At 39.7% G+C, this 14,994-nt stretch overlaps 2 protein-coding genes across 4 annotated transcripts; both read right to left on the reverse strand.

Annotated features, from left to right (window-relative positions):
• Positions 1 to 4,931: 4,931 nt before the first annotated feature.
• Positions 4,932 to 9,799, reverse strand: cnga1a (cyclic nucleotide gated channel subunit alpha 1a). The gene is given in 8 exon segments (XM_044027263.1): positions 4,932 to 6,036; positions 6,123 to 6,733; positions 7,736 to 7,842; positions 8,144 to 8,248; positions 8,335 to 8,532; positions 8,734 to 8,793; positions 8,901 to 8,991; positions 9,365 to 9,799. Coding segments are annotated over 7 exon segments (2,085 nt in total). The 5' UTR covers positions 8,984 to 8,991; positions 9,365 to 9,799; the 3' UTR covers positions 4,932 to 5,115.
• A 508-nt stretch (positions 9,800 to 10,307) lies between these two features.
• On the reverse strand, positions 10,308 to 13,045 carry enam (enamelin). 3 transcript variants are annotated; one of them, XM_044027264.1, is made up of 8 exons: positions 12,930 to 13,045; positions 12,641 to 12,707; positions 12,480 to 12,503; positions 12,228 to 12,293; positions 12,049 to 12,090; positions 11,907 to 11,927; positions 11,744 to 11,818; positions 10,308 to 10,993 (listed from the first exon to the last, which is right to left on the reverse strand). In XM_044027264.1, exons 2-8 carry the CDS (start codon positions 12,692 to 12,694, stop codon positions 10,565 to 10,567), a joined length of 711 nt encoding a protein of 236 aa, XP_043883199.1. In that variant the 5' UTR covers positions 12,695 to 12,707; positions 12,930 to 13,045; the 3' UTR covers positions 10,308 to 10,564. The 3 variants fall into 3 exon arrangements, with proteins under 3 accessions (XP_043883199.1, XP_043883200.1, XP_043883201.1); XM_044027265.1 differs by lacking the exons at positions 12,049 to 12,090; positions 12,228 to 12,293 and having other exon boundaries at positions 12,641 to 12,705; positions 12,929 to 13,042; XM_044027266.1 differs by lacking the exons at positions 11,907 to 11,927; positions 12,049 to 12,090; positions 12,228 to 12,293 and having other exon boundaries at positions 12,641 to 12,705; positions 12,929 to 13,043.
• Positions 13,046 to 14,994: the final 1,949 nt, after the last annotated feature.

Below are 14,994 nucleotides of genomic sequence, written 5' to 3' on the forward strand. Positions count from 1 at the left end.
AGGGTTGTGTTTAGACCAAGCAGTCACTGAAGAGTGGTGTTATATTTACTGATTTTAAACGCCAAAAGAGCCAGGCACCAACCTTATTGGCACACTTCTTTGGTTTCACCCACTGACCGGCACGGTAACAGTCGTGCTCAGGAAAACATCACTACTGCTGAATCCTTCCCTGGGCAAGGCAAAAACGGCCTTGTTTATCTGCAGGTGTACACTGCCTGCTGAGCGATGTCAGCCTGCCCTCTCCTCAGTACACAAAACCTCACTCTGTCCAAGACGTTGCTTTGTGCAATTTAAGGGGATATTGGCTATGCCCTCCAATATATGCAATTTGGAGAGAGGTCTTTCGCAATTTATCCAACATCATAATTTTAAAGCTGACTCTCTGATGGCTCTATTTGACGTTTTGGGCATTTCTAAAGTGTGCGTAACCCCCGCTGACTCCTGCAGAGCGCTGTATGGTTGTTTTTGCATCTCTGTTGGCCAGACAAATTGTGTTATTGAAGTGGAAGGATACGACTCTTCCCACACGCTGCCAGTGGCTGAGAGACACAATGTCCTGTTTTCAGCCGCAGATATATATTGCTCCTCTCAATCAGAAGAGAGGAAATTCCCTCTGTGACAAATTTCTACGACACACAAATTTTGACTGAAGCTGCACCTTCTAACTCAGCTATTGACACAGGAACCAATATGATTCATAGGTTTATTCCATATTTTCCACTAAACCTGTGCCTTATATCCACCTCGATGTCCAAAGAGGTAGGAGAGGTTGGGTGGAGTGGACTTTTTGTTCTTTGTTGTGCCACAGCTGTACACTCTATATTCCAACCCGGAATCCAGCCCTCAGTACTGCTGTTAACAAATTAACAAAAAAGAGTGATTTTAAAAAAGAATATAAAAGAAAGCTTTGGTCATATTTTGAGGTTTTTGTTGGACTTGAGTCCCCCGATGCTTTGATGGAATATTAAGCTCGGCTCTCTCTGTCTCTCCCTCAGTGGAGAATTATTACTGATTGTTTAAGGGTCAGGGGAATATAGCTTGTGATAGTCCCAGAGATATTATAAAGCCAGCTAAAGAAAGCACTCACGCAGTGCAAACATCTGCTAAGGCTGGTCAGTTTCCCCACATCACCACCAAAATCTAATCATTTCTTTCCTGGGCAATATCTTACAATCTTCTGAAAATTTCATAAAAATCTGACCTTTACTTTTTTTTTGTCTATCTATCCATCCATCTATTTACCCATTCATCTTTTTTCAAGCTACTTTATCTATACAGGCTGCTTAATGAGGTGCTGACTGTGTGCATGTTGCCTAGCAGATGCTTGATCACCATTAGGTAATTACTTTTTGATATGAAATGACTTTTATTTATTTATTTATTTTGTCACATGTGTCTCAACATGCATGCCTCTGTCCTGTAAAAAAAAAACAGGTCAGCGGTCAAATAACTGCCGTGTTGCCATCAGTCCCTCTAACAGCTGCCTCTGCACTGTGTCAGAACCCACATACCTCGGGGCTATTTTCTTCAATCAGTTCATAATGTAACCAGGGGCAACACTTTCTTTGCTAATGAAAGAGAATTGCTGCTCAATTATTTCCTGATTAGTCTTTACTTTAGTCATTAGCAGCTGAACATCACCTTTCCTAAGAAGAATTTCATATCAGACACTCAATTTGTACTTTAGGTCCATGTGCAAAGCAAAGGGACGTACAGTTTATATAGAGCATCATATGTCAATCAATCAAAGGTTTCAGAGGCTTCATAAGACAAGACTCAGGTGTAACAGTTGTTTTGGTTTGTTTGTTTTTTAGAGCCTTAAAAAAGGATCTGTTACTCAGATTAGCACATTTTGCTCCAGACAATGGTATCAGTGATAATGATTTTTTTCCTTTAATGGAAGCAAATCATCCCTTTCCTCTGACTAATACTTTCAAACTGTGACACCAAGCTGGGCATTACTTGCAGCCCACAACATTTATACGTGTTGTACATAAAATATTAGTGTTTGTAGACGTGTGAGGCGCTGGAGGAGGAAGATTCTTCAGCAGGACTCTGACACTTTTAGTCAACTGAAGCTCTATGTGGCATTAGAGGTGAAGGTAAAATGTTTTTTAGAGAAAAAAATGCAGTTTACTATCACTCATATACCCACATATACTATATGTACTATATTATATAATATATGGTTACAACCACCTGTCATTATTTCAAGAGTTGTTGTGTTTTATTTGAATTAAACTCACTTAGAGAGGTCGCAACCTTATCTTAGACTTGCAGAGAGTTCTTTACGCACCCGTGCTTCGCGCCGACTCTCCCACTTTCTTATCGCTATCAGAACTGTGTGCAGGAAAAAGGAAGATGTTCCTTTTGCACTGACTCTCTGACTCTCTGATGCTGAGGGACCCAAATGCATTTCAATATGATGGGATGCCGATCACAGCGTTCAGATTTATTCTGCTTACAATTGATAACAATTTTTAACAATTATTAGAACATTTAATATAACATTTTGGTCTGTCAGTTTCTAAAAATTCTGACCTATAATGCTATTTAATAACTTGGTATTAATTGTTATCTTGCATTTACTTTTAGGATGTAGATGAATCAAAAGCATGTCAACAACTAGATTGTTGTGTGACTTGGTTTGCTGCTGGGACAATGACCTATTACACTGTGCCTGATGGAAACAATATCAAATAAAATACATATATTCAGAGGCAATTTATTTTTCTCAGTGAATGAAAAAGACGTCAATAGTAGTCTTTTGTGGACGGTGAGTGTTCAGAATGCATACACAGACTTGGTTGGGTTTAAATCCACAGTCCTGTCTGCGTTCACAAGCAGCAAAAGCCACTTTGGCATGATTATTATCTAGTACATTACTGACCACTGGTGGCTGCAGCAAGCAATTGTTTCTGGAAGCAGTGGTGACGACCAGCCTCAACATCTCTGTTCCCTGTGGATAATCCTGGGATATGGCAACAGACAAGTCCATTTCTATGCTCCACACAGTTTGCTCTTGTCCAGGGGTGTCAAATGTACGGCCCGTGGGCCAGAATTGGCCCACCAGAGTGTCCAATCCAGCCCGAAGGATGAATGTATAAGTTGTTGTGCACATGTGTAAATGGTAAACTAAGAGTTTGACACACCTGCTTTAGTCTGAGATCAGATGATATTGAACATTTCCTAAAATTTAAAATCTTTAATTTTACATTAGAAAAATAAAGTATTTATGATATAAATAAGATATAATGACAAGCACATCCTCAAGAGCTTCTAAATGGACATAATTGGGTATACCACTGGGCTATAGCTAATGTATAGGATAATGTAACTTTACTGTTGTTGATCATTGTCAATACAGTGAAGCCCACCAGGCTCTATACGCCACAGGGACCTACATGTACCTCCTTTGGGAAATCACATGATTGACATGTGCTCTGTTATTCCAGCATCCGTGCTCTGTGAGCACATTTTCACATTATCATCGAACACACAGAGAGTATGTGACTTTGGTATTCAAACGGCACAGGGTGGACATGAACTGTATATCTGTATAATAATATTTATTAATCAACTTTAATTATGGAGCACTTTTCAAAACAAAGTTCCAAAGTGCTTCCCAAATAAAAAAGGAAACTTAAAAGATAAAAACACAAATAATGAAAAACAGAGTAATAAAACTATAAAGTCATTAAACTGCCATAGAATGCTACAGTTGTCAATTTGACCACTGCTCTGAAAATGGCTGGCAGCCAATGAGTTAAAAGTATATAGAGAGCAAAAGAGCAAACATTTAAATCATCAAGGCTGGTGATGACTGGGCGATATTGGACAAACAGAAGCGGCCTCTACATACTGACATTGTATATTAATGTTGTATTAATAATACCTTTATTGTAGAATATGATCAAAACTGTGAAATGGAGTTTAAATCGCCTCCAAAAGTCAATGAAATACTTCAATACTAATCACTGTTTACTCAAAAAGCAGATTATATTTTTGGTAAGTTGGTACAGAGCCATGAGTTTGATTTCATCTTCTTCTTTTTTTCCATTTGCGTAAAAAAATAAAGATAATTACTAATATTAAATAAAATCAAAAGTGCCACAGGGAGTATGCAAAGTAACAATCTGTTGCAGTCGAGCATCACAGCAATTTCGGAAATAACTTGATTTATCAAGCAGAAATTGGCAAATATTCTGTGATCTTCTGAGCATCCTGAATTCCTGAGGTTTTGTATCATTTCTACCATCTGCAATACACATATTGTAATTCTTTCAATTAATTAACACAGACACATGATTATGCTCTCAGAATGTACCACAGTGTGAGTTTTAATTAAGAAAACTGAAGGTGGTGAGTGGAGTGCTCCTCCACAATCGCAGTAAATCACCAACTCTCTGCGACGTATTCACGCGCTATGACAAATCTGCTGCTTTTCTCATCACTTCCTTGATAAATGTATTAGCGCTTGTGAATGGAACTCAGTCATCGGTGAGAAAACCAACACAAAAGATGAGAAATTGCCATATCCTCACAGAAGTGAGTCAGACTGGCTGTGGGTGTTCAGTTGTGTTCACACACGTCATCCATGTCAGTGAGAGAAAAAAATCAGTTCTTGTTTGTCCATTGGATTAAAAACAATCAGTTTTGTGTTGTTGTTTTTTTACCATTTTTATCCATTTCTAAATGATTCATTAACTTAATAACATAACTGAAAAGGGATTTGTTTGATTTCTTTGTCCAGCCTTATTATCAGTCATTTATTAATCTCAGTAGCTTTTCAGAGTGTGTGCTGCGTGACATGAATGCTGCAGAGCTACTGCATGCCATGTGATTAGATGTAAATCTTTTACTATCCCTGTGTGGCTGTTATTGCTTACTGCAGTGATGTGAGCAGATGTAGACATGAATCTCACATTCAGTAGGAAAGCAAATGCCACTTTATTTAAGTTGAATGACACTATTGCCATTGGCAATACTCACAAATTACATTTTCATTATATATATACATGAACTTCAAGATGTGAGCAAATATTTCGATCAGTAAATAATATTTATATATGGGAAATATGACTCTACATATAAAAGTATGCTTTTTCACAAGCTTCATTTTTTCTCTTCCTCTGTGGTTTCCTCTTATTTTCCTTCCTCATCTGTTGCCTCTTCCTTCTTCTCCTCCTCGCCCTCCTTTTTCTGCCCATCTCCCTCCCCCTCTTCCACTGTTTTCTCTCCATCGGGCTTCTCTTCCTTTTTCACCTCTTCCTCCTCGTCCTCATCCTCTTCCACCTCCTCTCCTGTCAGATGCTCCAGATCAGCGATGCGGTGTTTCAGAGCCTTGTCTGCGCTCTTGTAGCTTCCCAGAATCTTCTTTAGCTTGGTCTGCATCAGCTCCATTGTGCCGTACAATTTGTTGACCTTCTCCTCCAGTTCCTGTGTCTCAGGCATGATGTTTGCAGGGTCCAACTCTATCAGGTTGTCTTTCATCAGGATCTCCCGGCCTTTCTCTTCGAGTATGGCTTTAGCATCCGGATACTCCGTCAGTGACTCCATCAGGTCATCCTTGGACAGGCAGAAGAGTTCTGAGTATCCAACGCTGCGGATGTTGGCTGTCCGCCTGTTCCCTGCTTTACTGCCTTTAATGTTAAGGATACTGATCTCACCAAAATAGCTGCCACTTCCCAGCACAACAAACTGTGTGACGCCGTCGTCGGCAACAACTGCGAGTTTTCCATCTTTGATAATATACATCTCGCGGCCGATGTCGCCCTTCTTGCAGATGAAGTCTGCTGGGCTGAAGACTTGAGGCCGCAGCTTGAGCACTAACTGGATCAGCAGGCCTGCCTCACAGTCTGCAAAAATACGAACCTTCTTCAGGGTGTCCATGTGGACCTGGATAGCAATTTCAGCCTTTAGCTTGTCTGGAAGATACCTTAACACCTCTCTTTCGTCCTGTGCCTTACCATTATTCCACAGATAGTCAAACCAATCAATGACTCGCAGCTCAAGTTCCTTGCTGACCTTTCGAACCTATTTATAAAAAGAAAACAAGAAGATTAAAAGATGATTGCATTTATTATTTCACATTTTGAACTGGTAAGAAGAGAGTCATCCACCTGCATATACTGCTTGATGTTGTCAATTCGGGACTGAAACTGGGCTTGGGCAGCATTCATGTTCGATATCATGGTGGCAATGTTTCCTACAATTGTGGCAAAGACCAAGACTCCAACTAAGAAGTCGCCCACATGGAAGAAAAACTCTGAGTCCAGGGCTGGTGGTGGGGTTTCTCCAATGGTAGTCAAGGTCAGTGTGGACCAGTAGAGGCTGAACGAATACTTTCTCATTGGCTTGCCAAAGTCTGGCTCCTCTGGATCATCCAGAGCTGGGTAAACCCAGTCATCAGCTCCGAAGCCAATAGACTTGGAGAAGGAGAAATAGAAACAGGCATTCCAGTGAATGATGATGAGGATGTACAGGATCAAGTTCGCGATGCGGAAGATGTTGGGGTAGTTGGTTTTCGTCTCTGTCCTCGTGAAGAACTCCATCATGCGGCTGATTCTCAGGAGCTTGTTGAGGCGTATCTCAGGGTAGTCGAGGCCGAGGACAAAGTAAAAGATGTCAGTGGGCAACATGGAGAGAACATCGAGACGAAACTGGAAGGAGGTGATGTAACGATCCCACAGCAGCTTCTCATCTTTCACCAATAGACCTTGCTCGAGGTAACCTGCATTTAAAGAAGTGCAAAATTATAAACCCATGATGAACAAGGTTTGGTGGAAGTAGAAGATCCAGAGACATGTGAATTAAATAACAAGTGTAGGAGCCGGTATTGAGTTATTTAGTTTAAATAAGTTTACTGTAGTTAACTGCTGGCCTTAAGCCTTTGATTGCAAGGAAAGGAACCTTGGATGTTTAAAGGAAGGGTACTGTGGACACTTTGATGAGGGATAGAGAGACATGTACTGGAAAATATCTAGCATCATCTCTGTTGTGGTTGTCTGTTAGAAGCTGTACTAGGTTTGGTGTGAAAAGGTATTTTTGACCATTATATTATGTTCCCGTTAAATTAATAGATTGTCAAGGCAAGTGGAAATAAATGTGCAAACCCTTCACACGACTCTTCCTTGCCTTGGTGAAGGATTCATTAAAATGGTACAGATGAGTCAAGCCAGTAGGAACCTGCCCGGCTTTGGAATTTAAGTGTACATTCACTACTCAAGTACTCATATAACCACCAAATAAGCAGCCTTCAAACATGAATTATTCATTATCCAACTGGCTGCTTGTGTGGTAATTAAGCTATATTCGTTCATGGTTTGTGAAAATGTGTCCACTAATTATGTAAATCAGTTTTAATCAACACATTTCAAATGCTTAAAGGACACAGTCTTATTTAATTGATACAATTATCATATGCCAATACACACAGCAAAATAGTTGAGGGCTTTTTTTTATGTGCACACTCGCTGTGAAAATAATAAATTCAGTGAACACAAGCAGTGTGTTATAGAATCCACCGTCCTCTCATGCTATAAGTGCAAAAATCCATTTGGATTCAGGTGTCTTTTTCAGCACCATTACGCCCTCTTTGTGCTTCTGCACTGCAGTGGGAATTTTGTGAAAGGAAAGCAATTTCCATCTCATATGATCTCAACTGGGATCGGGTGCACAGATAATGAGTGGAGGGAGGGATGTATTCCCGGCTCTTTGTTTTTTTTCTCTTTACCTGTCCTGGTTCTGACGAGCATATCAGCCAGGTAGAACAGGTCTGAGGTGTAGTCCAACAACATCCAGTAAACGATGTAGTTATGCTGCAGCTCCTCGAAGCAGGCTCTGTTCACACGAGCAGGAGACAATCTTATTCAAAACACATTCACTTTACGAGATGAATAAAGGAAAATAACAATGAAGGAAAAGAGCACTTTGAAGAGCAACCCTGACAAAAGCTTAATGACACATTCCAGTATATCTTGCTGTGCCACTGTTTCACTAATTCAGCCTACATTCACATTTGAATTCATCCACTTTGATGAAAGAACCCATCATCGTCATCTTCAGACGGGCAGAAAGGTCTGCTGTTAAAATGACGATGAATCATGTTGACACATGATGAAGCCTGATTTTTAAATGTCACCTGGCTATGATCATGAGCCAGTTGTACATGACTGGTACTGTGATGATGAACAGCCAGTGGTAGTACAAACTCCCGGCAGGATTAATCACGAACAATTCCTTTGGCCTGAGAAAAAAGCAAAAGACAGTCAATGTGTGCAAAGAAGTGTGCAGACAATTATATTAACATTATCTTAAGGGAGTTCCACTGACTTGTCTTTGTCCTTGTCCTTCTCTTTTTCTTTTTCTTTTTCTTTTTCTTTTTCTTTTTCCTTTTCCTTTTCCTTTTCTTTTTCCTTCTCTTCTTTTTCCTTTTCCTTTTCCTTTTCTTTTTCCTTCTCTTCTTTTTCCTTTTCCTTTTCTTCGTCTTTTGTTTGCTTCTCTTCATTTTCCTTTCCCTCCTTCTCCTTTCTGTCATGAAAATCAGTGCTTTGGTGAAAATTATGCATTAGGTAGGAAAGATTTGCATTATCACATAATCACCCCTCTATTTTACTTTTCTCTCTGCTAAAGGATTCATTTACACATTTAATGAAGAAACTTTTAAGAAACATCAAAGAGAAACTACATAGGGCTTCAGTTATCGCATAGCGACTCTTTAATTGTACTTACTCTTCGTTGCTGTTACTATTATTCACATTGAGAAAATGAGGGTTTGGTGGACGTGCACTTCTGGAACAAACACAGCATGTGACGCATACAGTTAATTAGCCTATTATCTCACGTTGTTACATGCAGTTAACACACATATGGATTTCTGTTTGAATTAGTTTGCTCACAGCTTGTGCTCACTGTGCTCACCGCTGCCTGAGGCAGTGAGGTGAGGATTGCTGGTTGAAGTGGACATAGCAGCAGATTCCATAGCTCGCTCTGCAAAGATAAAACAGAGGTGGAGACTCCGTGTTGAGTTGAAAGCTTTGTGCTTGACGAAAGGTTAAATAATATATACTGTATATATGTGGATAGCTATCTCCTGAATGCAAAAGCCTCTGGTGAGTGAAATCATAAAATGCAACCCTAGATGTTTATTATCATTATTATTTTTATTATGTACATTGTAACATAAAGACAGAAACTGAACTGTGTTCCCGTCCTCCAAAAGTTTTTCAACCATCTCATTTTTACTGTAACAAAATGTCTTTGATAAAGAAAACAAAAGGAGAAGCTGTATTTAAAATAAAACACTCATTTATTAATTCATTTATTTAGTGGTGTCTAACAAAACAGAAATAAATAAACGTACCTTTTACACTTATTGATGTAACATTAAGTCCATTTTTCCTTCGATCCTTCCGTATCTGGAAAGCAGCCGATTACAATAGCAGAGGAATAATTGTACTGATCGTCAATGCTATTTAAACTATTGTTCAAATGTTATCAGACATCTAAAAGCATTGAGGCCGACGAAGTTTGTTATCGAGTCTCAGTGACCCTGATAAGGATTTGTGGATTAGAGTTGGCTGAGGAGAGGAGAGGAGAGGAGAGGAGAGGAGAGGTGAGGTGAGGTTTAGTGAAGTGAAGGAATACATTCCGTTAACATTCAGTGACGATCCACAGCACTGAAAAACATTATTGTGTTGACACACCTTTTCTTTATCTGCAGCAGGCTCTAATTTTCCTGACCATTTGTGGAACAGAGCAGCAGACCTGCACACACGCACACACACACACACACACACAGGTATATCCTGCTCAGTCAGCACTCTCCCATATCCAGCTCTGATCCTATTAGCCCGTGGCAGGTATTAAAGAGTTGGATCAGTTGGATCAGGCTCCTTTTATATCAATACGAATTGCAAGAGTGAGATTAAATCTGACCTTCTGTCAGTGTTGATTGCCTTATTATTGTAACGGAAGATCCTTCTTCCTTGGGTGCCACTCAATTATGGTCGATCTATGGCTCTCCATGTAGAATGGTGTGGTGTCGCTACAAATTTCACACATTAAAATAATTGTGAAATGTATTATTATACTGAACAGTTCTATATGGAAAATACAGTATATACTATTATGTAGTACATATGAGAGATGGAAAATCACCAGTATAAGTACAACTATTTAAGGGCTTATAACAGCTCCAGTTTCAGTGTTCTTGGGATTTTCTGTGGTCTTTGTATCTCATTTACTTTGCCTGTAGGACCAACCTGGCTAAGTCAGTGGCAAATCAGTCACAAGAGAATTTCTAATACAGTATTGCAAAAAGTATTTTAATCAAAACAGAAAAAAATATCACAAAGAAAGCTTTAAATGTTCAATTCTGGATAAAAAAACAAAACACTTTACTTGTTTTGACATTTGACATTTTCACATTTTACATTATGTTTTGCTTTCTTCTCATCACGCCACAACTTTTCCATCCATCGTTGGTGCACCTACAGCACCCACTGCCATATTTTCAGCTGCTAAACGAAGAGCACTCAGGAGGGTGATTAAGGGAAGGTGACTACAGTGCAACGGGATCTGCTGCCACTTCGGCCACAACGACTTCAGCTGCAGCATCAACGGCGGCAGGGACATCGGCCGCGGCAGCATCAACAGCCACCTCTGGGGCGGCTGGGGCAACATCAACGGCAACAACATCAACAGGAGGCGCATCCACGGCAGCAGCATCCACGGCAGCAGCATCAACGGCAGCAGCATCAACAGGAGCAGCGGCATCGACTGGAGCAGCAGCATCGACTGGAGCAGCATCTACCGGGACATCAACCACAACTGGCTCGACAGCAGCTGCAGGGTCTGCTGCTGGCTCTTCTGGTGCCACTTCAACCACAGCTGGCTCAGCCTCAGCTGCCTCCACCTCTTCGGCCTCCTCCACCTCATCAGAGTTCAGGGGGACTGCAGGGGCCGCAGCTTTGGGGCCAGGGTTCCCTTCCTGTGCAGACAAGCAATGAATACAGATAACTATACATGTGGAAAGCACAACACAGCCTGCAAATTTCCTTTTTTGCTATACAGTCTATAAAGCTTTAATTGAACTCAACAATCCCATCATAAAATGCACAAACAACATTGTGGAAAACTTACTTACTTAGTATGTAAAACCTCAATTAATTAAGTTCATCCAAACTGAAGTAATTGTCAATCTAGTTAGTGAAAGGTAGCTGATTCGGATTAAAATACTGGTTTTATTTTACACTACTGACTTCCATTTTTTTCAGTGCTCAAAATCAAAGGAGTGCCACTTTAGAAACCAAAGCAAAGAGCATGAAAACGCCTGTTTGTTTCCTCAAAGGAAAACGATAAAGTCATTTTCCACTTGTGAGACAGCCTAAGGATATTTACCACATGCTTTGTTGTCAGAGAGGCAGCTCTCTCCTGTTAGAGTTGATCGTGACACAGTGGGACATTGGTAATGTTAACAGCAAATAAAATGTCTGATGAAGGAAAGATGAGTTTGTTGAAAATGCGTTTTAAAATCTTTTTATTTTATTTATTTATTTTCGCACCACTGCAGTTTGAAGAGCTCTTTGTAATGAACTTGTATGTTTGTGGTTCCCCAAATTAAATTCAGCACAGGAGTACACCACAGATGTTTGTTTTGTCTTTTTCAGCGGAAATCAAGTTGGTTTGTTTTTTTGTTTGTTTTTTGACTGACATACAGTTTGAAGCCGGTAAATCTCACCTCTAGCTCCTCTTCTGATGCATCGCTAACAGCCACAGGAGCTGCAGGGGCAACGTCGGCTGGAGCTGCCTCCACCTGCATAAATAAAACACATTTATCTCACGATGAATAGTGACATTGAGCTAGTGGCTGCAGTCTAATGTAGTGATGCACGCATGCTTACCACTGCTGCAGCTGGATCAGCCTATAAACAACAGGTGACATACAGTACATGCTTCAATGATCGAGGCAGAGTTCTGTGATAGCAGATAGCTAAGGCTAATGTGATGGTAGTGACCAACTTTAACAAACATGCATAAACTTACAGGAGCATCAGCAGCAGGGAGGAAGGGATTTCCAACTACTCCCTGAAAAAATATGATTATGCCAAAGTAAGTGTATTAATTTCTATCTTGTTTTTTCTTTCTTTTTTTTTCTTTTTCGTTTCCTTTATTTTCTATTCTTTTCTTTAACTTTTGGCTGAAAATGAGTGCAGTCCCAGTACCTGCTGCTGGTACAGCCTGTACATCTCCATCCACCTGAGGGCCTCATTAGCATGCGCCGCAACCTGCTAAAGAAATACCAGACATCTCCAGACATGCTCTACAGTTGAGACAATTACCCTCCGTCTGTCAGACACCCATCACACTATACATTTGATGACATGACAAAACATGATGTGACATGCTGTGGCAGACAGACGCGTATGAACCCTTACAGAAACACAAAAAAAGAAGAAGAAAGAAGCCCTTCTTACCTCATTACTGTCACTATCTGGAACCTGCAGATTGGACAGGGACAGCTTTATGCAATGTCCTAACTTACAACAGCACTGTGTTCAGAACTTCATATACATTATTTTTTTTAAAAAAAGGTATTACTCTACAAAGTTAAAGAAACATCCTTGAATAGACTTACAGGGGCAGCCAAAGCAGTGACCAGCAGGCACGCAATGAACACCAGCAGCTTCATTTTGACTCTTCCTAGAGAAAACATATGATATCCCATATTAACTTTTTGATTTTAACTTAATTTCCTGTTGAAGAAAAGGTAAATTTAAAATAATAAGAGATTCAATTAATTTGAATTAAAAAAAAAAAAATTTAATTCAAATTAATTTAAGCTGGAAAGATAATTTAATACACAACTAAAACTATGCGTGCAGAACAATAACTTTCTTGCAAATTGAAATAGCCATCACGTCACCTTTTTTTCTGCTACAGACAGAGGTCGAAAAAGTGTCTCCCTTGGGATGTAAAAGTAATCTACTTGGTCTCTATAACATGGATGCCATTTATAAGGTGGAACACGCTGTGACAGCCAATCACGTCTGGTAAAACACGCAGAGCCATGTGTTCGAGGAAATCTCCTTACACTTCAAAACTGGGGGAAAAAAAAGAGAGAGGCATGTAGGGTTAAGGCCCCTCTTATAGTTAATTACATGGTGTGTGAGTACGCTCTGCACACATACCCCTCTATTTTATTACACGACAACCAAACTTAAAAAAATAGAAACAGAATGGCATTAAGCTGACGTCAGCATTACACCACTTAGATTGACTTGAAAATATTAAGGGATTTTTAAACTTGTAAAAAAAAGAGAATTGTTCTGTGTTAATGCAGTTCAGAGGTGTGATACATATGACTTTAGTGTATCAGGTACTGAAAACACGTGTACTAATAGCCATGATGATAAAGAAAGAAATGTCTTACAGGTCACACAACAAATACAGCAAAGCAACACTACATTATTATTTATTTCAGGCAAATTATACTTTTGATTTAACATTTACACAACACTTTGGAGTATGTGTGTTTTTTTAGACTCCCACCCCCAGACCAAAAGTGAATTTATACCTGTGTGACAGAAACTTCTTTCTTAGCTTTTTGGTGTGTAGCATAAATTTGGTGCAAATATATCCCTTATTATGTCTGTTCTTTCTCTGTGTTGCACTTTGTAGACTGTCCCTTACTCTTAAGGCTATATGAATAAAGACCAACATAGTATGTCCAGCTCAGAAGATGGCCTTTATTAATATAAACATGTGGTTGTAGCTGATCATCAACCTGACTGAATTTAGAGTGAGTTTGTGTTTTGACTACTTTTTGTTTTTGATCCAAAATGTACTATACCTGATATTCAGGATGATGATTTGGCGAGCTGCCCATTTCACTGACATCTACATCGTATGCCTATGATTTACAGTGGGGTAATCAGTACATGCTCATATAGCATGTATTTAGCATCATATATATATGTATATATATATATAGGGAGAGAGCGGGAGAGAGAAAGAGAGAGATTTTCAGGAAATAGGGAAATAGACTGTAGTCACGTATGTAACGTCTGTCTCTTCTCATCTGATGCGAGGAGCTCATTATAGAGTGCAGTAATCCCATGATCCCAAAGTGTGTGTATTTTTCACTTACAGGAGGGAATGTTACTCAACACTCAACTATATTTCCAGCAATCCTGCCCACTGCAGCGTTAAAGGTACAGTCTGTAACATAGGAGGGTGGTTTATTTGCATAAATTAGATTAGATACGGCCCATGTTTGTATAAGTGTACAATAATTGTTCATTCATTCATCCATTCATTCTTTCATTGGCTACCACACGAGGGTCATGGGTCACTGCAGACAATCCCAGCTGACACAGGGCAAAGGGCAGGTCAGGTCACCAGTCCATCACATTTTCAGCTGCTAAACAAAGAAACTGGAGCACTGGAAGAAAACCCACAAACACATGGGAGAACATACAAACACCATGCATGGACCGGGATGCAAACCCAGGTCTTTTTGCTGCAAGGCAACAGTGCCAGCCACTACTCCATTGTGTGTACTCAAAATGTTTTCTTAGCCTCAAAGTGAGCCTTTCACATTGGCTGTAGATAAGGACCCAGATGTATGGAGCTCAGCACTGTGCTTCTACAGCACTTGAATGGACAAACCAGCCAGTGTGTGTTCTTATTATTTTATTTTATTTTATTCTATTCATATATATATGTATATATATATCATCTTTTTTGTCATGCATGGTAAGGCCACAGTAGTTCTGCGGCGAGCTTCTCACCATTAGATGTCACGGCTTTCTTAACACCAGACTTTAAAGAACATTTATTACATAAATGACATTAAGTTGTGTAATCCTGTTCAGCACTACATTGGGGCTTTTTCTTCAGCACCAAACCATTTGATAGCAGTTTCCCAAACTCTATTTACAATTACCGCTGCAATGAAAAAAACACACACATCGTTAATGGAAAGTACCT

This window comes from Solea senegalensis, linkage group LG6 (assembly GCF_019176455.1).
Source record: "Solea senegalensis isolate Sse05_10M linkage group LG6, IFAPA_SoseM_1, whole genome shotgun sequence".
Lineage (NCBI taxonomy): Eukaryota > Metazoa > Chordata > Actinopteri > Pleuronectiformes > Soleidae > Solea > Solea senegalensis.

Bases quoted from the DNA above. Each gene is read 5' to 3' on its own strand.
- enam (XM_044027264.1), bottom strand. From the start codon at position 12,694: ATGAAGCTGCTGGTGTTCATTGCGTGCCTGCTGGTCACTGCTTTGGCT. The intron at 12,294-12,479 runs GTAAGAAGGGCT...GTATTTCTTTAG, and splicing joins CAGATAGTGACAGTAATGAG to CAGGTTGCGGCGCATGCTAA. The intron at 10,994-11,743 runs GTGAGATTTACC...TTGTCTGCACAG, and splicing joins CATCAGAAGAGGAGCTAGAG to GAAGGGAACCCTGGCCCCAA.